The sequence below is a fragment of the Cervus elaphus genome, chromosome X, assembly GCF_910594005.1.
Source record: "Cervus elaphus chromosome X, mCerEla1.1, whole genome shotgun sequence".
Lineage (NCBI taxonomy): Eukaryota > Metazoa > Chordata > Mammalia > Artiodactyla > Cervidae > Cervus > Cervus elaphus.
The window spans coordinates 164,577,123-164,603,593 of NC_057848.1; the positions used below are offsets into that span (position 1 = coordinate 164,577,123).

Sequence of the window (26,471 nt, forward strand, 5' to 3'; positions counted from 1 at the left end):
TAACGAGGGAAACAGATGCCACATTTGGTGTGGATATATGGTATTTTGTAGCAATTGATGCTGTAATTGGAGGAGTGAGCATTTGTTCTATGGGACAGGGGAGGGGGCTCCTCCCTCCTGAATTTGTGGAAAGCCTGATGCTGGGATTAATTCCAGCACTGCCAACAAGGACCGAGTGGTGAGGAAAACTGTTGGACACATGGCTAATGATGTCTGCCTGGGTCGGGAAGATCCCCTGTAGAAAGAAATGGCAACACACTCCAGTGTTCTTGCCAAGATAATCCCATGGACAGGGGAGTCTGGCGGGCTACAGTCCATGGGGTCGCAAAGAGTTGGACATGACTGAGCGACTAACACTTTCTTTCATATTTGCCAAGGCATTTTGACAATACCTCTGTCGTGGTGTTAACACTATTAGGCTTTCTCTTATCATTATTTGTGAGCTTATTTTAGCCCTTCAGTAGATTCTAGATTCCTTAAGGATGGGGACTTACCATTTTTATCAGGACATGGAATAGTGCCTTACCCTAGAGGGCGATTAATAAATATATACTAAATTGATTAGAATTGGCCCATGTCAGTTGATTAAAAGCTTTCTTTCTGACTTTTTAATTTATTCTAAATTCTTTAAAATCAGGTTATTTGCTTGAATATTGACACCCTCCCAGTAATGTTTATTCATTTCAGAAAATGATTAAGGGGCCTTAATCATAAAGGTATTGGAATAAAGTTATTGTGGGTACTGTGTAATATAAACCCTAAAAAAACTGTTTACAATTCTGTTTGGGTGTAGGAGGAAAAAAGAATTCAAATATAAATATAAGTGGGAAAGTAAAGCTGTATTGAGTCCATTTTATGCATCTGTTAACATTTTGAAGACTATACAGTAGAATTTATCATCTTAAAGATTATGAAGTGAAAGAAATGACTTGTATATAAAACTGCTGTGATTCCCTATTTGAAGCTCCATTTAATAAAAGCTTTCTTAGGAAAATACCTCAAAGATTTAAAATTCAGTACATTATTTTATGTATCACATAATTTCATTAAAAAATTGCTTTCAGTAGAATGAGATCAAAAGACCAGATTTTGGTTACTAATGTGGTGTGAGGTATAAAACCACTGCTCCAAGTTTTCAGTTGTTTTGTAATATAAACATTTCAGAAAAGCTTATCTTTTTAATGTAAAGAATTCTTCATATAAACTTCCCTTCATTTGGTTCTGGCTTCCCAGGTGTTTCAGTGGTAAAGAATTCTCTTGCCAATGCAGGAGATGCAGGTTTGATCCCTGGGTTGGGAAGATTCCCTGGAGGAGGAAATGGCAACCCACTCTAGTATTCTTGCCTGGGAAATCTCATGAATAGAGGAGTCTGGTGGGCTACCATCCATGGGGTCACAAAGAGTCGGACATCATTGAGCAACTGAACAACAACATTTTGTTTTGGCTTAGTGACTATATACTTGTTCATAATTTTTCACATTACCAACTATTACAACTACTATGTAAACTTCTATTTTTAAAAAGTTTTGAGATGGTGTAATTTAAATTGTCTCTAAAAAGAAATATAGTCCTCATTTGCCTGCAGAATGGTCAATTTGTAGGTGTAAATGAGCAGTTCCTATCTTATTCAAGAAGATCCATTTATAATATTTTCTTTCCAGTTACATGAAATTTTAAGTTTAATTCAGCACAAAATCAGGAATGATTTTTAAAACTTTTTATTGTTTGCTTATTTTTAGTTACAGAATTTACTAAGTAAGGTGGTGGTAGGAAAAAATCTTTGTGTTCTTGTGTCTTTCTGAAGGCAACTGAAGTATTTACTTCAGGTCTCTTCTCATTTTCTGATCTTTTAATCCTGGAAAAAAATTGCAAAACAAGCAAGTAAAACAATTTACAAATATTCTTAGTGAATACCATTTATAGTAACAAATATGGCTTCAATTTTGCCAAAACAATATTATAGCCATTGAAGTTGAACTCTATAATTTTCAAACTTTCTTTGTTGTCTCATAGTCATTAGAAAAGAGGTGTCCAGGATGGAGGCCCCTGCCTTCAGAATACTTAAAACAATTATTGAATAATGAAATAACAATTGCTGCCTTTTGTTGAGTCCTTTCTGCACGGTCATTTCTGAACTCATCACTTTATTTTCTTAAGACAACTCTAAGATGCTATCACTATTTAACTCTAATTTTAGATGGGAGTTTTAAAGAGTGCAAACTACCTATGCAAAGTCACATTTCCATGAATAGCTCTGACAAGGTTTATAAAGTTCATGACATTAATTATTAATAAAGAGATAAATGCATTTTTTTTAGATAAACACATTTTCTATACAAAGAGGTAACCTGTACCTTAGACTAGAATAATCAACTGTAGGCACCAGATTATTTGGAACACAATCATTTTTCAAATGTGCTCCATATTTTCTACAAATATGCCCATAATTTTGAAGCCTTATATAACATATAATTTTTATTGGAAAACTATGGTATTCGTTCTTAGACAAAGGCTTGAAAGTTATCAGATTTAGTTACTTTCTCTCATTTTAAAGGGAAAACACCCATATAATTGAAGTGACTTGTTAAATAGCATCTCCTTTTTAGGTGCAGAGTTATAATTGGAACCCAGGTAACCCGGCTCCCCATCCAGGTCATTTCTACCCCACCCCTCACTTTCTCAGTAGAAAATCATTAATAACATTTATAGCTTGGAATTACATTTGAAGACATACATACAGTAGAATTACATAATCTCTTATTCACAAAAGTGAGGGTTTATATATATGGATAAGGGTCACTTAATGACTATTTCCCACTCATTTGGAAGAGTGGGAAAGAGCTTTCTGTAATGAAAGGATATTTTGTCCTTTACTGTGAAGACTTATTGCTTAAAAAAATCTACAGAATCCCAGCACTGAAAAGGAATCTAGCAATCTGTCTAGTTTAGCTTCCTCCAAGTTAGATTCAAAACCACTTTAAACAAGTAATTTTCCTTTAGGTTTCAAAGAGATCTCCCACCTACCTGTTCAAATATCTGCATTCCCTCATTGGCAACAATTACCCTTTAAAAAGAAATCTCCAGTTCAATTCTAGCCTATTCTTGCTGGTCAAACCTTTGAAAGATAAAAGAGAACTAATGTTCCCTTATAGTACTGTCTGTCAAATTAACAGCTTTCAATAATAGATCTTCTGGTAGGAATTCAAAGTAATTATAGAGTTTAAATCCACCAGAAAAGCTATTGTGTTAATTACTCAGCCATATAGATGAGCTCGTTTATAATATAAATTTACAACACACACTTGGACTCAGAGAATCACTGAGCTGAAACTGTAGGCCCTGGACTGTGAGAGATTTTCAGTCTCTGGGGGGCCGCTTTCGCGTGCGCGTTTTGAGAAGTGTTGTAGTGACTTCAAGGTGTACTCACCACTTCTTCCCGCTTGGTCTTGTCTGTTGCTGGCCAAGCTTCCAGAGGCAGGTCAGGAAGCATGGGGGGCAAAGGCTGCATGGGGAATATCGGAGGCAGAGGTGGCTGTGGCGGCAAGGGCTGGATGGGGTGCACGGGCGGCTGGGGCTGCAGGGGCTGCAGGGGCTGCAAGGGCTGCAGGGGCTGCAGGGGCTGCAGGGGCTGGTGAGGCTGCGGCTGGATGGACTGGGGCTGGAAGGGCTGCTGGGCGGGCAGAGGGAGGTTTGGCTGGTGGTGTTGGGTTGGAGTCATGGAGTGTTGGCCAGGAACTGGCATCATTGGCTGCTGGGGGACCACGGGCTGCTGAGCTGGCACCATGGGGATGTGGTGATGAGGCTGCAGGGCGTGATTCTGGGGAGTCTGCTGGGACACCACGGGAATGATTTGGTGGTGCAGCCATCCACCCATGGGTTCGTAACCATAGGAAGTGTACTGGTGAGAAACAAAGAGTCAGGTTTACCATCCGCTCCATTGACTTCCAACTGGAGAAGCAGCAATGTTTTCTTTGTCATTATGGCAATATTAATATTTACTCAGTTCTTTTTCCCTGTGCAAGAATTTCTAACTGTGTATACAGATTTGACCGCTTACCAACTAGATTTCCCATTAGTGTCTATATGTGGCATCGATATGTTGCCTCACTTAAAAAGGGAATTGAAATGCATGCTTAATATCTTAAGGGAATAAAGAACCAAAAAATCTACATACCGGGTGTCTTATCATGCTCTGGTACCACTTCAGAGGGGTGAGCACCTTAAGAGAAAGAGAGATTAGAATACATTTGTTTTAATTTAGTTGCATGAAATATAGACTCACTAATGCAGTCTTGTCAATACTGATACCCTGAAAATAGGAGTTCTAAGGAAGAAAGAATAAGGTCAACATTTGTTAGGTGCCTCCTATGTGTGAGGTTCCACCTTACAGCCATCCTACACATTTTTCATGTTTTCTTACATATTCTGAGGCAAGTATCATCACTTTCACTTTTACAGACAAGGTCATGGAGAGTTAAAGAGGCTCATGAGCTTGACTGAGATTATGAAAGTTGTAAGTCTGTTTAATTCCTCAGCTCCTGCTCTTCTTTACAAGAGAAAAAACAGAAAATTAATGTGATATAATTTTAATTATATCCTTTTTTGATGTGATGTAACAATGAAAAAAAATAAAGGAGGCAGAAACACTGTCCCTTATACTAGAAACACAGGTTTTCAGGTCACATATGTCATCCTTTTAAGATATAATAGAAAATCTTGCCTCAAATTTTTATTAATGCTTTCCCTCAGTTTGTTTGAGTAAACAAACTCATGGATTGTCATTTGAACCTATGAAAAAAGTAAGATTTTTCCTTCTTTCTAAGCAGTATGTATTTGGTTCACCTCAGGTCCAACGACTCCTTCAGATAGTAGTATGGTATTTGATATCAATACAATAAACAATTATTAACTTTGCTCAAGTCATACTTAACAAAGCACCTTTGATACTGCTTAACTATTTTGCTCCCCAAACAATATTTTGAAGTCAGGATATTATCATTATTTCCCTTCTCCAGATGAGGAAACCAAAGTTCTAGAGAGAGAGAATGATTGACCTAATGTCTCATGGTAAGTATGGGGGTGAGGAGAGCCTCAAACCCACTTTCCAGAAATCTCATGCTTTCCATTGCTCTCACAGACCACTTGGTCACTAATATTTCAGTAAGGACAAATGAGGGAGATACACAGAGTATGAATATCTTAGAATCGGGAGTTTTCCAGCTGGAAAGGATCTTAAATAACATCTTACCTGATTCCCCATGTTTTACAGGCTGGGATAGAACAAAGCTGTTCAGCCAGAGTTCATTTCTGCCCTACCGTGCAGTCCCCCTGAGTGGTAGTTCATGGGAGATAAATTTTATAGCCATATAAGGAGGAGAAACTAAGTCAGAGAGGCCAGGTAGGAGGGTTATGGGGCAATGAAGGCTTGGGATGACCCACCGGGGCTTAAACCAGGAAGCTAGTAGTGAGAACTGAAAAGGTGGGACTGAGAAACATCTTGAATGAAGAATCAACACACTATTCTTTACAGAGCCCAGGGCATTGTTAACTCAAACAATGGTCAAAATTAGTAAAGAGAAAAATTACCTCATAGCTGAAGTTGATATAACCAGGGTGCCCAGGATGAGGTGGTAGCTTTTATAGGAAGGGGGAAATGAGAAGAAAAAGAATGAGAAAGAGGAAGAAAAGAGGGAGGGGGAGAGAAAGAAGGGGAGAGAGAGAGAGAGAGGGAAAGAGATTAAGTCAATATGCAATTTTCACATTAAGAGAGACTGCAGCTACTTTTAAAAAATCTATATAGTGCAGAATATATTTGAGGTCTACTTTTAGTTTGAACATGTACCCTGTGTAGAAGAGGAGCCCTCTTATTTTAAAGAGGTCCAGAACAACTAGATGTCCTAGGAACAGAAACCAGCACACATTTATCCTCCCCTGATCTTCTCCGTCCATGTTGTCAATCAGTCTTACTCTAGCCCACCCATCATTTTATTTCTTGATGAAGCTGTCTACTGAAAAAATATTCACAACCTAAAAGTTGAGAGTTATAGTTTATTCAGTGGGAGTTTTTAGGGCTTCAAGACCAGGAGGCAACATCTCAAGTTACCCAGAGAAAACTGCTCTGAGGAGGCGATGGTAGGGAGCCAGGATATATAAGAATTTTGTAACAAAGGGCAGGTAGACTGAATGTCAAAAGATTATTGTTAATGAAAGAAAACCAGATCTCTCAAGGAATTTAGTGCTTTTTCTGTATATAGGAAGGTGCAGGAGTCTGGGCTCACTGAAATTATTCCTTTGATATGCACCTCAGCTATCTGGGGCCAGCATCCTGTGTTCTCCTTTCCTGAAAGTTTCCTCAGGGCTCACCCTTGGGAGTGACTGCAATCTGATTGCTTCTAGATGGCAGGTATTCCTTCCTCCCTGAGGTCCCCTGGGGCTCACCAGCTCACCCTGAAGGGGGCTGCAATCACTGATGACTGTGACATCCTTTGTTTACTGATATGGCAGGCAATATTCCACATCTCCCAGTTGGGAAGAAGGATATGTTTTTCTTACACAATTGCAAAATGCCAGCAAGAAGAGAATTGTCTCACGAACATTCCCTTATAAATCAGGAGGTGGATATGTGGTTAAGTAAAAGATATTACTCATAATTGGTATGCTAAGTAAATAACACATGAGCAGCAACAAAAGAAACAACTATGTGTGAATCGATGAATGTGAAAACAAGATGGGTGTGGTACAGTGGAAACAGTATAAATCCCATGGGAAATGAAAGAGTTGATTTATGAAGTTTTGGCTGATTCTTTTTATTATTCTGTCATCTTTTTATGAGTCTGTCAATGTTTCTATGGTAGAAACATTTTGAAGCTCAAAATAAAAAACAACCTGAATAATTATCTAAACCAGGACTATCTGTCTTGTCAAAAGTGGAGGCCAAGTGATTGATGCCTGCATTGTGGAATTCTGATTGGCCCTGGGGGGTAGGGGGAAGAGGGAGAGGAGGACCATTCAGACCATCCCCCTCAGGCTGTGAGCTGATTAAGGCTCTGTTCTTGTAAAATGCTCAAATTTAATAAGAGGGTTTATTCCTCTCATCTGAGTGTGAATTGTTTTCCTTTTAGTTAACTGCCTTTCCTCTATATTCTTGATAGAAGCCCTCAGAGAATAGGGGTGTTAAATTGAAGAGGGGAAAAGGGACTGAATTTGTAATGCTAGGGCCCTCAGGGACCTAGGAATTGCCACAATGCAGGATTTCAGGAAGGCAGAGCACAGAATCTTGGTCTTATGGGTGAGAGAGGAAGAGAGGAGGCAGATATTCAAGCTTTGCTGGCTTCTGGTTGTATCAACTGCTCTTTAGGCCACTGAAAAACAGATGGATCCTGCTTTGCCTGCATGTGATCTAATCTCGCGTGTGCCTGTATTTAGAGAGAATTGGTCAGACCTCCCAGCCCTTGGTACATCTGAATATAACATGTATCCATATGTATTGAGCATAGATTGGATTCCAGACAACCACATGGACGTCCTTCGCTTAACAGGTACACCCAAAAGGATGAGGTCTCTTAGAACAGGGAGATGTTTCAAGAAAGGAATTCCTAACACAAAATCTTACCCTCTGAAGGTCAACAGCAGTGGACATGGGGGAGCAGGAAAATATTTGGATACTTGTGAAAAGTTGAATTTTAGAGAAAACTGACATTTTTGTAATATTTGCCTAAGGCTAGTTGAATACTTTCTCTGGAGGCCTTTCAAGGGTCCCTTCCAAAAGTTTCCTCCATCTAGAGATGGGTGATGATATTTACAGGCTAACTGTTCCAATAGAATCTCCTGGGGTGCTTGTTAAAATACAGAGTCCTGGGCCCCACCCCAACTATACTCAATCAGAATCTTTGACAGAAGCATCTGGGAATCCATTTTTTTATAACAAGCTCTTCAAAGTGTTTCTTAAACACAGAGACATTTGAGGAAATCTGATCATGTACTGTTTTAAACCCTAACGTTTACCCACTGTGGGGCAGACTTTTGTTTCCAAGCTTGTGAAACTGGACATTTACTTTTGAAGGAGGGGTTTTACTCACAGGCATAGAGAAGGCTGCTCCCAGGAGGCAGGCAAACAAAATCCAGGTCCCCATTTCTTGATAGCCCTGAAATACAAGTCAACACCCACTTTTCTTATTTCTTCTCAAAGAAGGACATAATTAATGCTTCATAAAACCCACATAAAAATCTATATTAGTCTGTTACTAATAAAAAGGATGGACCATTTCTTGTGAGATTACTTCATTCCTATATGATTCCAGTTCTCAACCGATTTTATTGTTTCTGGAACTACAGTGGTAATAAAGATGTTTTTCATTTAGGTTGAGAGCTGAACAAGCTTTAGGGACATAAATGACATGAATTTGCAGGCCATTTTCCTATACCTGTATAGCCTGTAGAGTCATAGAAGCTAAATGTAGGTTATAATCAAAATGATTAAAAATAGAATTAACTCTAAAAATTGAGATCATCAAGGTGCATACTATTTGATACTTTTAGAACCAGGAGGCACAGAAAGGTTGGTTTTGGTACCGTCTACCTGAGCAGTGGTACTGGTAAAGATCAGTCATCTGAGAAAATAGAATAAGGAAGGAGTGGAATTTAATTTCAGGTGTTCTGACAGACAGGACTTAAGACCCTCAGATAACATCCTTGAGCTCCAGATGTGGAGCAAAAGATGTGGTTGAAGAGAGGGGAGAGGACGGTGCTAATATTCTGTGATTATTCTCTGAATGTTGAATGACTTTTATTGAAAAGATTCCATATTTAGATGATGACATTTTCCTTTTGTTTGACACTGCACTGTAATTATTCCACAAATAAGACCCTTGGAACATGAAGCAAAACAAGGCATCCTAAAATACATTGCCTTGTGGTGCAAATTATTGGCTAACTTTGAGAACTGTCAGAAGAAAAGCCTTAAATTTGCATCGGAAATGAGTATCAGGTGTAATAATGCAGGCTATGAGAAGTACACTGACATTTTTACCTCCTAAAAAAAAAATTTTTTTTTTGAAGTTTGCATTAATGAGGAAAACCATTTTGTTGATGGTTCTGTTTGATGGAATTAAATGAAATGTTTTTCTAGGTAATGTATCACAGCCTGTGAAAAATTACTTTTGCCTTAATTGATAAGTAATTAAATATTTTGCTGTGAAATTTGGCCCTGAAAAATGCTTTGGGATTCTGGACCTAAAATTTAAAGAAATATAGACAAACATTTTGCTGCATGAGAAAGTAACAATTCATTTAAGTAATCAGTTTAATTTAATCATGGTCCAGCTGAAGAAGTAACTGAATATTGACAACATAAGTTATGAGAAATGCAGAACACATTCGCATCTTTTGAACATGAAATGCAGAAAAAGAAGTAAGTACAATAGAAAGGATACCAAATTATGAATAAAATCCACATACCTTTGCACACACGTACTCAGTAAGTTTCTGTCTGAAACTCAGGGATGCTTGGTTCTTTAGATTTCTTCCAACTAAGAGCTCATTTTATACCATTCACAGCATCTAGAGTAACCAATCAGGTTTCTGAAGGAAAAATGTGTTGAGTGTAACTAAAAATCCCTGCATCATGACTTTTAGAAGCTGTGATCAAATATAAGACTGTATGTTGTGATTAGTGCATATAGTCTTTCATTATAGGCAATAATAGGTTTAACAGGCAAAAAAATTCATCAGTCTGTTTTTAGGTCAGCAAATGAGTTGACTGCACATGCTGATATTTCAGATTTACTATTAAGAAACAGCCATGTCATTGTCTGTTCCCTGGTTCTAGCGGACATAACGTTGTTCTTTACCAAAAAATGTTAGATGGTTGAGTTTCTATAAGTCTAATCGATGTGTCCTCTAGGGCTCCCCAGCCCTCAGATCAGGATAAATTGATTGAAATCTCCATTCTGGTAAAATCCCAAAGCTCTTGCCAATAATTCTCTGAGGAATTATAATTTCAGGATCACCACTGCTCTTTTTGCTACTTCCATTGAAGATATTTTCTCTGTTCCCTGTGAAAATTCCTTTATCACCTTCTCCAACCTTTATCAATCTTTATGGTGATAAAGGTGACAAAGGAATCACCTTTATCACCATTCTGGTGTCCACCAAAAGAGAGGATAAAGGCCCTTCTCCTTGGCCTCATTCTGTAACCCATCTGCCATCCAAGCCACCATGAACTCAAGGTTCTCCCAGTAACCAAACTTTTACTCATGATTTGAAGGACAAGGCCAGGGACATACCACATACCACACCACACACTTAAAAACACATTTTGATTCCTGCAAACAAATGTATATCACAAGAAACATTGCCCTGGCTCCCCCACCCCACACAGCAGCTCAGCCTCTCTTAGTATGATGGCCCTTCTTAACCTACATCCTTCTGGTCCAATCCCACATTCTCTCATAAGCAAATCTGAATTCTACTCTTTTTTTTTTCTTTCAGAGACTCCTAACTGTCCTTTTGGTTGTCTTATCCCCACGTTCACAGCAGCCTTTGCTTTGCCTGAACAACAACCAAAGCCCTGTTCTGAGAGGACCTCCAATCTAGCTATTAATTTTTTTTATTCTTCTACCTTAGTAAAGCATATGGATTTTTATTTTGTTCTAAAATATGATCAATAAAAAAGCAAAATTTGTCAGAGAAGGAAATGGCTACCCACTCTAGTATTCTTGCCATGAGAACCCCATGGATAGAGGAGCTGAGCGAGGTATTGCAAAGAGTCGGACATGGTTTAGCAACTAAACAGCAACAGCTGTATAACACATGGAACTATATTCAATATTCTGTGACAAACCATAATGGAAAAGAATATTTAAAAAGAAGAATATATTTAAAAAACAAAATTTGTGACTATAATAAGAGGTAGCTGATGAGGAGACTATCATTATTGATCAATAAAGGAAATTCTCATTATATGCCCAGATACTGCTAGCAGTATAGCTGGATCTTTTTGACTACTTAAGTAATATTTCTAAAGTTTGTTCATGTACATATATCTTTATATTGATACTCCACATTGGCTGAATTAAATTCAAGGAGATAACATCCATGGAAGGCAATGTAGTATAAGAACTGGAGGTTAGATTTACCTGTGGGTCCTGAACCCAGCTTCACCAAGGGTTGATTGACTTGAGAAGATATGTAGCCTATCTGAGCCTCAGTTTTCTCATCAGTAAAATTAAGACAATTCTAGAGCCTACCAAGAGGATTCGTGTAAAAACTAAATGAGAGACATCTCTGGGGGGAATGGAAAGTTATCACCTTCCTCAGCCCCAGCACTTGGCACACAGTTAATGTTTAAAAATGCTAACAACTAAGATTCTAAGATAATCCTTGGGGATGAATTAGTAGAAAATGAACAACCATTATGAAGAAAGGTAAGGTAGACCCCTCAACCAGAGAGATAGAAATTACAAAAGAGAAAGTGGAGAGTTAAAAGAGGCAAGTATGTGATTGAAAGGGAACATAGAATATGCTTCTAAAAGTCAATTGTGTCCATAGTTTGCATTTATTCATGAGTGTGTTTATTATATGTCAAAGGTAAGAAGGATTCCTTTTGAAGGAAGTTGCAAAATGGATGGAGAAGTGATGTCAGCTTACTTGGAGGGAGAGGAGGTGGGAGGTGTGTGACAAGGAGATAAGGGAGAGTAGGAGGGACAGTACGAGGGAGAGGAAGGAAAATGTAGATCATATTATATGCTTTTGCAATCTTTCTCCTCATTTGATTTAACTACATATATTGAAGTGCCTGAAAAGAATAAGGACAAGTCATTTGTGAATAGCGGTTTTGTAAGTTTACAAAATATGTCTCATTATTTTGCCTCGCCTTTCAACAATGAGGAAGAATCATACATTTGGCCACAAGGATCAGCAAAATGATTCTTTATTATGGCATTAATTTCTCTGGTCCATCAGATAGTGAGTCATTGCCAGTCCACCATGGGCACTTGTTCAGTGTAATGGCAAATACAATAGAAACGATGTGGTTCTTTCTATTTATTTCCCCCCACTGAATATCCCAAGTCACAAGGTACTAAAATATGGATCCCTATGCTTAAAGTGTCTTCCACTAATTTAGGTCCCACAGGCAATTTAACAGTTACTCAGTGTTTTTCAATTGAAAAAATTCTCATATAAGCAGTTGTTTCATTTATGAATAAGTTAACTTTATAAAACAGAACCTACTAGACTGAACTTATTAGGCTTATTTTGTTAGGTAGAGGCTATAACACTTCCAAAGTATTTGTGTTATTGTTTTTCTTATTCTCTGACATCAAGTATTTTCTTTTTTTAAAAAAAATCACTATTTCAAAGATGCATCACAAAAATAAAATATTTTCCTCTATGGAAATATCCATGGAATATCTGTGATAGAATGACCCCAGGATGTGTCTTTATCCCCTTATACATTCATTTCAAATATATATGTTGAATACTTATGAACCTAGGACCGTTTGTATTACTTAGGGGACAAATATTGATACATGAATGATTTTATTCTTGTTTCCAAAAGCTTTTCTCCAAAATGACTAGTGAATAAATGCCCGTATAGGTTCCCATTCTTGCTTAATGGGAACAAGGAAGGTCCAAGAAAGGGTTATTAAAACATTACATTCAGACACCTTCTGGCCCAGAAACAGCTGCTCTAACTCCCTCCTGAATTTTGTGGAATCAAGCAGGGGCTGCAGGACATGGAATTCATGTGGAAGGACCTCAGGCTGGAATTTTGGCACAAATCAAGAACCAAATGGTCCCTGCCTGCCAGTGGTCAGAGATAAGGCAGTTCAGTTCAGTTCAGTTCAGTCGCTCAGTCATGTCTGACTCTGTGACCCCATGGACTGCAGCACGCCAGGCTTCCCTGTCCATCACCAACTCCAGGAGTATGAAAAGAGATGAGCCAAGCATAGGTTAATCCCAGGCAACTAGAATCTAACCCACTGTCGTCACACTCTTTACTTTGTCCCAATCAACTACTTTTAGTAAAGAGAAGCCATGGAAGTCAAGAGCCAAAGCACCCTTGAGCTCTGAGCAGAAGCATATCTTAAATGTCTTCACTTCCTGCAATGCCTGGCCTCAGACAAAAAGTTAGATACTCAACAACAACAAATTTCATACATACAGAAAATTTTCATGTGGTGCTTTATAGTTTTTTAATAAGTTCTTTTGCCCATTTTTTCGTAGTTATTCTTTTTCTTGACTTACATCCCATCACATTTTGCTGTTCTCACGTTCTGTATCCTAGCAACTCTCCCCTTGTAATCTTCTGATTTACAGTATGCTGGAAAATCACATGGCCAAGCGTGTTAGGAATATGTGTGAACCGTAAGTAAAGAGACGCTCTAAGCTGAGGTGGCCTGGGAGGCTCACTTATGAGAAAAGCTCAGAACTTTCAGTATTGTGGCCTTGGTTTTTGAATGCTGGGAGGATATTTTGTTTTGTTTTTGCATTTCACCCCTTTGCTCAACTTCCTGGTTTTCAGCAGTGGTTGAGGTATGCAAGTGACATTGGGATAAGTGAGGTGCTATGAATTCCAGAAGACTTTCTTATCATCTATAGGAGCCCATTTTTTGAATCTTCTTTTAAAGCAGATCTACAACTTTCTAGTATTCTAGAATAATTTCAGGAGTGGGTTTTCTTATGTGGCTGGAACTAAAGTCAGATTTTAAGTGTTTCTTTTGTAGACATTTACTTAAAAGAAAATATTCTCCAGGCTGGTTGTTTTGTTTGGGTGCCTTGCTGGAGTGGAATTGTACCCTCTTCAGAACCCAGGGACACCATCACTCATTGATTCCAATAAACACACTGACTTCCTTTTGCAACCTTTAAAAGTCAGGTATTGTGTCATACTTCCTTGGAAGCTCTTTGGTAACTAGAAAAATCTCTTTTACAAAGTAGGTGCTGGATAAATGTGTCAATTAATTGATGAAAATGTAGAGAAGTTATCCATGATATAATGAAAATATTTCAAATGTCCTTAATCTATGTGGAGTCTCCTAAACAAAGAAATCTTGCAGTAATTTAGATGAGCTTTTAAACAACTAAAATGGATAACTCGGTATTGCTGTCAGTGCTCCTATGGACTTTCGTGCAAACAGCCTCTGATGAGGAGCTAAAAAGGGAGATGCTGTAAAGGATTTAGAATCAGTTATCACAACATCCTCATTATATTTGGCTCTGACCTGTTAGTTTAAATTGTAATATATTACAAGCAAATATACTATGATAGATAAAATTGATTTTTTTCCTTATTTGAAACTGAGTTAATTTGCTTGATATAATAAAGTTTTATTATCATTATTATTATCAGCTTTTTAGACTTCAGCACAAGGTGTAAGTTAAAAAGAATAACAGCAAAAAAACCTAACCTCTCTCACCCATATTCACATATTTTATTGACTGCAAGCCATCAGTACATATTCCAGAATATCCTGAACTCAGCTATGTTTAATGTCTGGTCCTTTGAAGCTATGGGGAAAAACAGGAATCTTCTTACTGGCTAACAACATTTAATAAGTGAGTAGACTTGGGATTAAAAAAAAGCATCAGTAACAGGGGTAAAGAATTAGAAAGAAGAATGGCACATATAAGAAAACAGAAGTGCTTGGTGATGGTATTCAAGGTGGTGATCAAAGGTGGTGGACTGGCTCAGCAAGCCCCGAGTCCTGAAATGAAAAAAGGAGACTTTACTGAAGCAGCAGGAAATACAATAGTGCTGCAGTAAAGGGAGATGGCCCTAGGACCCTAAACTCTTAACTTATCCCTCAAAGGCCAAAGCTGTGATCTAACTTCAGTAGCCGTTCTGAGCACTTCGTATGTGCCTAGCACAGTCATTGGCGCTGGAGTACAAAGATGAATAGGTCAGTGGCCCAATTCTCAAACTGCTCACAGTTTCTAGAAGTATTCTTCACTCTGCATTGGGGTGGAGAATGCTAGGAGAGGGTGTTGGAACAGATGGTCCTTCTAACCTTCAGGAAGTGAATACACTCTCGGCCTCTGTCTGCGTTTGTAGAGAAGAAAGGGATGAGGAGAGAGGAGAAGGAGCACAGTGACCCCAAAAGACGCGGGGGCTGTGGGAAAGGCGGCCCCCCTAGAGTCTTCCAGGAGTCCTCTGGCTGGACTGGGGAGGGGCATATTAATTTTCCATGGGATTGCTTCAGTCTTTCAGCCTGAGGTCCTGCAGTGATTGGACATGAGCAGATACCCATGAGCTGAATTGCCAGGGAAAGATTCAGTTATAGGCAGTGCCTGCTGTTTCCAAGGACAATATAAAGTAGATAGAAGTGTTTATGAACCAACATCTAGAACAAAATGCCTCCCAATGGGGGACTGGTTCAAATCCACTGTGGCACATATAAAGGGTATCCATCTGTATTTGGTGATATAGAAAGATGCTTGTGATACATTAGTTCAGTTCAGTTGTTCAGTTGTGTCCAACTCTTCGTGACATAGTTAAGTGGGAAAAAAAGATTTTTAAAGTCCTTTGGCTCTGAAATGATTCTCTTTCTCCTCCTCTTTCCCTCCTTCCCCCTCTCTCCCTTTCTCCAGTTGGGGAGATGGTCATGAAAATATTAAGAGTAGTTATCTAAGAGACTTATTCCTGAAAGCTTTTGGGAAACCAAGATTTTATTTCTTTTAAATAATTGGTGAACAGAACAAATGCAGGAGAGATACAAGAAGTTTAGGGTATAATATTGCTTATCCATGTTCAGAGAGAGGGCTGAGTGATAGGTCTGGATCTTTCACAAGCCCTAGGTTTATTTAATATTCATTCTCAGGGGGAATAAAAGCTGAACATACAAATCAAAGACAAAAGAAATGATTTTTAAAAAGCTATAGGGTCCCTTTTAGATCACTAGTGAAAGCTATCTGAATAATATAAGCACACACGGAATGGCTTGTAATTTGTCAGGTCTGTAAGCATTTCCTAAGTATCTGGTGGGGCAGTTTTCAGTAAGGGAAATTATATGCAGATGGATAGTATGTTGTTTGGGTTATAATTAACTGGTAATTTTCGGGAGTGAAAATGTTATGTCTGTGTTAACAGAGGTAACACGGTAACATAAGAACAAGCATTTTTATTTCTGCTTATTGAGCAAAATACACCAAAGTAAGTTGCACTTTCCTTAGGGAATTCAATGTACACATACACAGATTGGTAGTCTCCAAACAAAAGCAATATGCTATGGTGGAGAGAACGTGCCTTTGGCAAAGGACAGCATAGGTTAGAGTTATGGTTGGGCCATTGAGCCATGATGCTTGACTTGAACCAGTGTTCTTGACTCTTGTATGCTTACCTCACTACCTGGAAAATGGGAAAACATCAGTAACAGGAAGCTGGTAATGTCTTGAGCATACAATTGACTCTTCCTAAACATGATTTCCAATATTAAGACTATTTCACTCCTTGCTCAAGGAGGCACAGCAAAGGAAACAGTTCACCACCCAAAAGGTTGGAGATGATCATTCTCACATATTTGATATGCAGAATTTCTTCTATTGTTCTTGGACAGAAAATTCTTACTTTGTTACAATTCAGTAGGATATCTTTCATGTTCATTTCTTAAGGAATTACCCACAAGGACATAAGTGTAAAATATTAGAATACTATTTTCCTATGATCAGCTAATTCTACAGGAAACAAGAAATAGATGGTAAAACCTAAGTGGAGGCAATGTCCACAGTTCTGGTTGTGTTGTCATTTCTGGTATCCATTCTGGTTATTGTTTTAGCTCATGGTCCTTTGAACATGGACAGCACTGTGAGCAGCTTTTCAGCTAGTGTTTTCTTTATCACATCCCTCAATTATATAAAATTCAGTGATAGTAGTTGAGAGTTATTTCCAAACTTCTATTTAAAAGGCCACATCATGAATGGTATGTCTGGAATATTAACTACATTTGAAGTTGCTATAACTCTGAGGAAATAAATTAGCAGGAATACCAGAAGTTCTTCCTGACCCAGGGATTGAACCTGAGTCTCCGGTGTCTCCTGTATTGGCAGGCAGATTCTTTACCACTCGCACCACCAGGAAGCCAATAATTCTATTCACATCCATTTTATCATAGGAATTTTTCCTTGAAATTAAAGAGATGCAGTCACCTATCACAGAATTCAATGGAGTGAGTACAAGTTTGTTCTAATTGTAGATGACATTTGCCCCAGTATAATGCTAACACAGCTTGAAAAATCATAAAATCTCTATTTTTTTATGTTACCTCATGCATCATCTTATCATGTGCTCTTAGGAGAATCATAGTCGTGTGCTAAGTTTCTTCTCAGTAGCATTCCATACGCTTCCAGAATTTTTAAATCATTGGGATAAAATGTTTATTGAGTATCTGTAATATTCAAAGCCTAGCACACATGTGGCATGATATCCATACAACACAATGTTATTCAGCCATAAAAAAGAATGAAGTACTGGCAAGTGCTGCAGCATGGCTGAACCTTGAACACATGATGCTAACTGAAAGAAGCCAGACACAAAAGACCATATATTGTATGATTCCCTTTTCGAAATGCCCAGAATAACCAAATCCATAGGGACAGAAATTAAATTCCTGGTTGCCAGGATGTGGGGGAGAGAAGCATGGGGAGGGACTGCTAATGGGTTTGGGGTTTTTATGAAGAGGGTGATGGAAATGTTCTGGAATTAGAGTAGTGGTGACGGTTGTACAACCATTTGACTATACTGAAGGTCACTCAGTTGTAAACTTTCAAGTGGTGAATTTCATGGCAAGTGAATTATATATATCTCAATCGGAAAAGAAGACATATCAAAAATATATACATGCCATTGGTCTCTCCCCTTAAGAAGCTTACCCCATCTTTATACAGTATATAAAATACAGAACCAGGAAAGGCTAAATACAGTGTAGTGGTATGGAATAAAAGTATAAGAGCTGCCCCATGATGATACAGTTGATGGTGACGACAGCAATGATGATGAAACTAAAGTTTATTAAGTGTCATCTGATGTTCTAGCATTTAACATGTTTAAATAATAGATTACCTTCCACATGCCAGGCATGTTCTACATTCATGGAGTGTATCAGTGAACCAAAGACAGAGATCCCTGTTCACAATCTCTCAGAGAGCAATATGAACAATGGATATGATAAATAAAAGATATGTTAAAAGATGAGAAGGGCTAAGGAAATACAGAGCTGGCTAAGGGGCATTAAAATGCTGAGTTGCAAGTTACAATAGGGTGGTCAGTTTTAAACAACACCTGAGCATCTCTAGGGTGAGAGCCAACACAAAGGCATCAACATGGAGGCAGGCTCAGCATGTTGGAGAACTGGCAGGAAGCCAGTGCTGCTGCATAGTGTGAGGTCAAGGTTGGAGTATAAGACAAGGTCCAGAGGTGACATCTCGTTGTGCTTCCATGCTCTTAGCAATTAAATGTACAATTCCTTACCTGAAATAACTGCTGTCATTTACCATGAATCAGAGGCTTTGGAAAAATGTAGAAGGGTGTCTGGACTTTGGGAATGCAGAGGATTTCGATAGATGTAAAGGCTATTCCATCACAGGGCTTTGTCACTGGAAACAGCAGAAATGGGAAAATGCAGAGGGCACTTGGGTATGCAGAAGAAGACCACTTGGGCAGGAGCAGGGATTTGAGATTGAAAATTAGCGATGCAAGTGGCTGGTGGGAAGAGAGAGACCTGGATGCCAGGGCAAGGAATGTGAGTTGTGTACAATTGGCTGCAGCGAAGCATTATGCATTTGCTTTCACCACACTTTTTTTCTTGGGTTTCTAACAAGAAAGCTTGTCAGGAATGAGGAAGTTGAAGTGGGAAGTGGTTGGCTGACTTCATCATCACAATGAGATGACTTCAACATCACAATGAGAGCTAGAGTAGACCAGACCCCTGGGTACCCGCCCTGTCCCAGGCACTCCTGACCTATTAGCTCGCAGATAAATGCAATATCTGCAAGGGTCCCAGGCCAAATAATATTATGGAAAAAAAGCAATAACATTCTGGGAACATCTTAATTTAAAAAATGAAAGTCTGTAATCTTTCCTATAGAATACAGAATTGCATTTAATAAGGGCTGCCACAGAATATTCTCCAGCCAAACCTAGAGCTATTCAAAAATGCCCTTGCTTAGTCAGAAATAAAAGCTACTTAATGAAAGGTCTATAAAAAGAATTTTAATAACTTTATTGTCCTAGCATTTACATATCATAAAGTTTACCTGTTTAGAGTGTACAGCTGAGTGGGCTTTAGTATATTTTTGTATCTTTGCAAAGTTTGTAACCATCCCCACAATCTAGTTTCAAAACATTTTCATCACCTGAAAAGAAATCCCATACTCATTAGCAATTGCTCCCTATTTCCATTTGCCCAAGCCCTAAACACCTATCAATCTGCTTTCCGTCTGGATGGGTTTGTCTATCCTGGACATTTCATATAACTGGTATCATACAATATGTGGTTGGAAAATGGATCTTGAAGAACCTCTCTAGCAGGGTTTCTCAGGGTCAGCATCCTTGGCATTTGGACCAGATCATTCTTTGCTGCGGGGGCCGTCCTGTGCACTGTAACATGTTAGCAGGGTCCCTGGCCTCTATCCTCCAGATGCCAGAACCACCTCCTCTCCCAGTGATAGACAAAAATGTCTCTGGACATGGCCCTATGTTCCCTGGGGAGGAAGGGGAACAAAAGTGCTCCCAGTTGAGAACCACAAATCTATACTTACCTAAGAATTGAGCTGAGTGTAGAGGTGTAGGAAGTGGGGTGGATACCTGCACCCAGCCTCTGTGGTGGAAAAACCACTGTTTCAGGGTCCTTGACAATCTGAATGATGAACCCCGAGTTTTAAAATTCTATGATTTCTTTTAGAAAAGTGAAGAGATAAATAGGGGAAATGAGTTATTTGGATAAAAATTTCTGTTGAAAAAAATATCTGATGGGAAAAACCACCCACTTTTCAGAGTATTAAAAAAAGATTAAAATTGTTATTTAAAAAAGAAAATGGTATGTCCCAGTGGTCTTCACCTTCAATATGCATATTTGGAATCATGGTGCAAATAATTTAAAATGTATATCAATTTGGATTTGGCATGTTCTATGCTACAGTTGTCACACTGTATTAATCGTTCTCAGAGAGTTATGCTTAACTCAGCTTTAAAATTCTACTGCAGATTATAAGTACCCCTTGAACAGCAAAAAGAAGCATGAGATTTGATTTAAACTGTGGATAATGAAAACAAGCAGGCAATCGCAATTTAAATCATATCCTACTAATCTAACTTAGTCTAAGGAATGAATAAAGAGAGGAAACACGTAGGCTTCAGAAATGTGTACACTTCAGAAAGTCAGTTTATAAGCGTGACCTTTTTTTGGTGAGTGGACGAGGCCCTCCTCCTCCCTGTAACCCATTTACAAATGAATGCTAGTTCTCAAGATCTGCCCTGGTCAGAGTGGGAATCTTAAAGTTATGAAGATAATAATTGGCCCATTTCCTGCTCTCAATTTTAAGGAAGTGTTTTCTCAAACTGCCTGAGTCTGTGTAACCTTGACTGTCGAGGACTTGATGCCCTGTGTATGGCAGTGCTATCAGACTCTTCCCACTCAGTTCTTTATAGAATTATTATGAGGATTAAATGAAATAATGTCAATCAAGCACGTGGACTAGTGTTTAAGCCTGTTAAGCACTTAACAAACTGCTAGCTCATATATACACACTAGCTGAAACATCTGAAACCATAACATGGTAGAATACCACTTTGTGATCAACTTTCTAGTAAAACTGCACATACTGAAACCAAGTGTCAACAAGAAAAGTAGTCACAGCCTAGGACTTGAGAGTTATGTTCTATTAGATGGGAATTTTTAGGACCTCAAGACCTGGAGACAGCATCTCAAGTAATCCTGAGAGAACTGTTCCCAGGAGGTGGGGAAAGGAGTCAGTCAGGTTATATAGAAATTTGCAATAGGGCCAGATAGTCGGAACATCAAAAGATTATTGTTAATTAAGGAAAACCAGATATCTGAAGTTAAGGAATTTAGCGCTTTTCTATGTATGGATAGACGCAAGACTCTGGGTTCCCTGAAATCATTCCTTTCCTATGCATCTCAGCCTGGGGCTGATGGCTGCCGCTGGCACTTTTTCACCCATCCTACCCCCACCCCTACCCCGACCCCATTCCTCAGCACTTTCCGGACTCAAAAATTCACATTTGGAAGGCTAGAATCACCAATGGCTGTGACATCCTTATTTATTGATATGGCAAGAAATACTCCATTTCACATAAGTCATATTGGGTCCCTTTACAAAATGCTTCTTGAAGGGCCACCTCTGATTCTTTTACAATATAAATTTAGAAGAAATTTGTTTCAGTGCAGGTTATAGTTTAGAGCCACTTGGGTAACTTTTAAATAACACTCTGTGTCCCGTTCCACCTAGCTTCTGATTTAATTGGTCTGAGCAATGGCTCCAATTCATCGTGGTTTTGAATGACCTGGGGAGCTTTTACAACTATAGGTGGCCAGGTCCCACCTTTAGAAATTCTGTTTCAGTTAAATATAATGTGCAGCCAGGGTTGAACTCCACGGGACACAATCTAGTCTAGCTTATGAATTGTTAATAAATGTCTCGTAGACATTTACTGTGTATGAAAAGCTGTAGTTCTATCAACTTTACCCAAATCAATGGTTCTTTCTTTTAAGTGAAGTTCCTTTCAGTGCCATGAGTGGAATTAAGTACACTCAGCACAGTGGCATTTGCAATTGGTTATAAAATAATAGTGTCAGTACACACTGCTATGTTTAAAATGGAGAACCAACAAGGACCAACTGTACAGCGCAGAGAACTTTGCCCAGTGGTATGTGGCAGCCTGGATGAGAGGGGAGTTTGGGGGAGAAGGGGTACATGTGTACGTATGGCTGAGTCCCGATGCTGTCCACCTGAAATCATCAAAATGTTGTTTATCAGCTATACTCCAACACAAAATAAAAAGTTTAAAAAACAATAGGGATATTGGACCCACTGAGTTTTAGCATGACGGCAAACCCACGGTGGGCACTCAGAAAACATTTGTTGATGATGGTTCAAGAAAAAAGTGTTTTCCATGGTCTGTTGGTTTATCTACGAGTATTTCATTTCAAACAGATTCTCACAGAGTCCACATGAGGCTGCTAAAATGTTGATTCAATGAGTGAGTGAATTTCATGAACCACCCATCTGGGTAGGTTACTTTGGGTGTAGCTGTTTTGATTTTTCCTTCCTCTGAATATACAGTTTTGTTCATGTAATCAAACAAATCCAATTGTTTTGTCATTTTGTAGACATATTCTTTGTGTGGCCAAGAATCCCGTTTGCGGTGGCCACACCACAACTAGATTTGGATGTGGAGCAGCCCAGCAAACAAGTGTTAATTTGAATCAATTGTTAAGATTGCCAGCAACAAACCAACAGTGACTACCCTCGCTGGATTCAATTAGGAACCCTGCAGGCAAGGCACTAGGTTTATCTCATTAGCATTGCCTTCATCCAGCAAAACCCCTTACTTCCCACGTGATGGCATAATAACTGTCTCAAATGTAAGGCGTATCTTGTTCATTTTAATTTTCTCTATGCCCTTCTTCTCTGAGTACAAACATGATACATCTTAGTAAATAAACTCAAACAATATTGAAATACATTAGGCAGAATGTTAAAATCCCTAAGAAGCCCCTCTTCAAGCAAAAGTTACTATTAACCATTTGAGAATATTCTTTCTGCTTTTTCTGTGCTTACACTCACATGTGTTTCCTATAAAATTTATGATAGACATCATGCTGTTCTGCAACTTTCGTGTTTGCCTTTATATAGCGTGGACATTTTCCCAAGTTTTTATAGAGAGGGCTACTTCACTTTTCTTAATGGCTGCATAGAATTCCATTGATTAGATATCCCATTTCGTAGTTTATGTAGCTAGTTACCCACCGATGGATATTTAGGTTGCTGATGTTTATATATGTATGTATGTGTGTGTATAGAGAAAGAGAGAGAGAGAGAGAGAGAGAATAGATGCGGGTGTGTGAGTGCTAAGTTGCTTCAGTCGTATCCAACTCTTTGCGACCCCATGGACTCTAGCCTGCCAAGCTCCTCTGTCCATGGGATTCTCAAGGCAAGAATACTGGAGTAGATTGCCATGCCTCCTCCAGGGGATCTTCCCAACCCAGGGATCGAACCTGCATCTGCTGCGGTTCCTGCATTGCAGGCATTTTCTTTACCGCTGAGTCACCGGGGAAGCCCCTATAAAATAGAATGCACATGTAGAAAAGGGCACCTATCATACATAAGCTTACAACTTCTTGTTTCCCCAAAGTGAACACACCTATACCATATGGGGAAACAACATGACCAGCACCCTGGGCTCCCCTTGAACTCCCTTCCAGTCACTTCTCCCCTACAGTAACTCCTGATTTGTCTTTTTACAGCACAGATTTGCCTATTATGCTTTGCATTTAGGGTTTTATACAGTATGTTCTCTTTTGTGTCAGACTTCTTTTGCTCAGAATGATGTCTGTGGAATTCATCCATATTGTTGTAGGTGGTGGAAGTTTGTTTATTCATTCTCATTGCTACACAGCATTCCATTGTGTGGATATATTTACCACAATTTATCCATTCTACTTTGATGAGTATTTGTGTACTTTACAGACTTTGATTGTTGCAAATAACGCTGCTATGAACAGTCTTGAACGCATGTTTTGGTGAACATAGGCAAGCATTTTTACTGTTTGTGTTTTGCTATCAGAGTTGATGTTGAGGTGAACATCTTTGTAAATGTATTTTGCACATTCCGTATTTCTACAAAATACATTTTTAGAAATAGAATTGCAGGGTCAAATGGTATGCACAATTATATTCTGAGTAGATATACAGAAACTGCTCTCCAAAAATATTTTAGCTACATCCCAAGCAACCCAGTTGTGGCTGCATCCCTTTGCTATCTGCATTGCCTGTGACACAGACACTGCTGTTGCGTCTTTTGGACTATAAGGACAAGGCTAATGAAAAGCCATATCTTCATGCCCTGGTGGGCTACTGCTTTTCCCACGTGGCCATTGAAGGACAAAATTAAAATAATGTAGTATTCCAGGATGGCAGGGCAGAGTGTGAAAGTACCAGCTGAAACTATTGAGTAAATTGACGCTATGAGAAGATGCACCAAGTGGACCCTGTGATTCTAAGTGGCCCCATCCCTGGTTGAGATAAACTCATTTCCCAGATAGAGGTTCTAACCTAGAAATGAGAAGGCACACGTCCTACCAACAATTAGCGCACTCAGAATACCCTGTCCTGAGGAGGCATTTGGTTTGGGCAGTGTTTCCTAATCTTGGAGCTCTTGACACTTTGAGCGGAATCTTCCTTTGTTTTGGGGGCTGTCCTGGGTCCTCTAGGATGTCTAGCAGCATCCCTGGCCTCTGCCCATTAGATGCCAGTAGCACTCCACCCCTCAGTTGTGACAACCAACAGTGCCTCTGCCAAAGGTCTGAGGGGGTAGAACCACCCCCAGTGGAGAACCACTGGACTACTGCTTACAAGGCCCCTGGCTCTAAGTCAGATTACATGGAGGATTCCACCACTTCCTGTCACTTGACCTTGGGCAGAGCACTCAAATTCTCTGTGCCACAGTTGGCTCATCTGTAAAAACAGAGATATTAATAGTAATACTTAACTTAATCGGGTGTTGTAAAGATTAAGTGAGATTCCTCACATGAAGCTTGTAGCACAGACTTTGGCACAAAATGAGCATTCTGAGTTGTTAGCTTTATCAGTTGTAATCTTTATTATTATTATTTAAAAACCTAGGTGGTGGAAAAAAGTATTCACTTTCTGGAAAAGGATGTGGATAATGTGTATCTGAAAAACATCAAAGGACAGTGCTCTTGGAACAGGCAGTGGGAAATGTGGAGAAAGCATTATTTAAGTGCTAGGGAGGAAAACAGCAGCATTTGGTTGTACCTCTGTTCCTTCTCAAATTAGCCTTCATGGGAACCAGAGTTTGTGGAAAATGGACTCCGGCAGCAAAATTAGGCATTTTGAGGAACAGAGTCACCGTGGGGGAAGTATTTTACTGTGTTCCTCTTGTTAATATGAAATTGGTAAATTTTCAATAGTCTGTTAAACCCTTTTATTTTAAATAATAAAATTAAGTTCAGTGTTAAAGCAGCCATGTTGTTTTTGCTATTATTGAGGAGAGAATTTTATGTTATGAGCTTTGTTGGGATGAGTCTCACCTCATAGTCCGGATTCCAGGGAATGTTGTCTTCTTGTCAGTGGGACAGAGTGGTTTTCTGAACAGGGTTCCAGATGAGGGCTGTGACGCCTGGGCTGAGTCTTTGTGTTGCCAAAGTGCCATCATGGCGAGTCACTTCTTTCCTTTAGGTCTCAGGTTCTCAGCTGAGCAGGTAGGATTAGCTCAGCATTTTCCAGCTCTGTTCAGAGGAATCTGAGGGGTGTGAAGACATGTTCTGAAAAGAAAAAAAGAAAAAGAGGTGAGATTATAGCAAGTGCATTTAGAAGATACTCTGAGTTACCATGCTCCCTCTTTGGGACTTCTCAAGTTTTCCTTAGTTATAGTAATTGTGACTCTTTAAGGTGGGGCTCACATGAACAACTTTCTCAAAGTTACTTATCATGGAACAGTTTGGGAAATCCTGCATTAAATAGTTTATGTGTTCCTTGTAAGGCATAGACATTTTCTGACTCCCCCTGGATTCCTTTTCTATTGCTGCTGTAACTAATTACCACAAAATCAATGGCTTACAATGATACACACATTATCTTACAGCTCTGTAGGTTAGAACCTGACACAGGTCACTATGGACTAAAATCAAAATATCCACAGGGCTGCATTACTTCATGAAGCTCTAGAGGAGAATCCTTTTTTTTTTTTTTTTTTTGCCTTTTCTAGCTTTTAGGAGCCACCCACATTCCTAGGCTCATGGAACCCTATCTCCAACTTCACAGCCAACAAGATTGCATCTTTCTGACCAATTTTCCATAGTCATATCTCCCTATCACTGTGAAATTTGCTGGAAAATGTGCTTCTATTTCAAAGGCCCAGGTATTTATATTGGGCCCATTTGGGTAATCCAGGGCCTCGCATCTCAAAGTCATTACTTTAATTACATCAGCAAAGTCCCTTTTGCCATGGCAACATAAGTTGAACCTTGAACAGTGCAAGGGTGGGCATCAGGGGCAGTGACCCCCTGCAAAGTTGAACATACACATCTAACTTACAGTGGCCCTCCATAAATGCAATTCCTCTGCATCTATGCTTCCATATCAACCAACTGCAGATCATGTAGTACTGTAGTATTTACTTTTGGGGAAAAAAATCTGCATGTTAGTGAATTTGCGCAATTCAAACCCGTGTTGTTCAAGGATTAACTGTATTTTCAGGTTTCAGGGATTAG

General features: G+C 39.1%; 2 protein-coding genes across 8 annotated transcripts in view; one reads left to right on the plus strand and one right to left on the minus strand.

Moving 5' to 3' along the window:
- ARHGAP6 (Rho GTPase activating protein 6) overlaps nt 1–26,471 on the plus strand; it is a 510,549-nt gene that overhangs the window by 368,822 nt on the left and 115,256 nt on the right. The gene's annotated exons all lie outside the window — the stretch shown is intronic.
- Nucleotides 1,712–9,478, minus strand: AMELX (amelogenin X-linked). Its single transcript, XM_043895580.1, has 6 exons — nt 9,457–9,478; nt 8,079–8,144; nt 5,587–5,634; nt 4,175–4,219; nt 3,428–3,898; nt 1,712–1,855 (listed from the first exon to the last, which is right to left on the minus strand). Exons 2-6 carry the CDS (start codon nt 8,130–8,132, stop codon nt 1,850–1,852), a joined length of 624 nt encoding a protein of 207 aa, XP_043751515.1. The 5' UTR covers nt 8,133–8,144; nt 9,457–9,478; the 3' UTR covers nt 1,712–1,849.

Bases quoted from the DNA above. Each gene is read 5' to 3' on its own strand.
- AMELX (XM_043895580.1), bottom strand. From the start codon at position 8,132: ATGGGGACCTGGATTTTGTTTGCCTGCCTCCTGGGAGCAGCCTTCTCT. The intron at 5,635-8,078 runs GTGAGTAAAACC...TTCCTATAAAAG, and splicing joins GAGCAGCCTTCTCTATGCCT to CTACCACCTCATCCTGGGCA. The intron at 3,899-4,174 runs GTATGTAGATTT...GTTTCTCACCAG, and splicing joins AGAGCATGATAAGACACCCG to TACACTTCCTATGGTTACGA.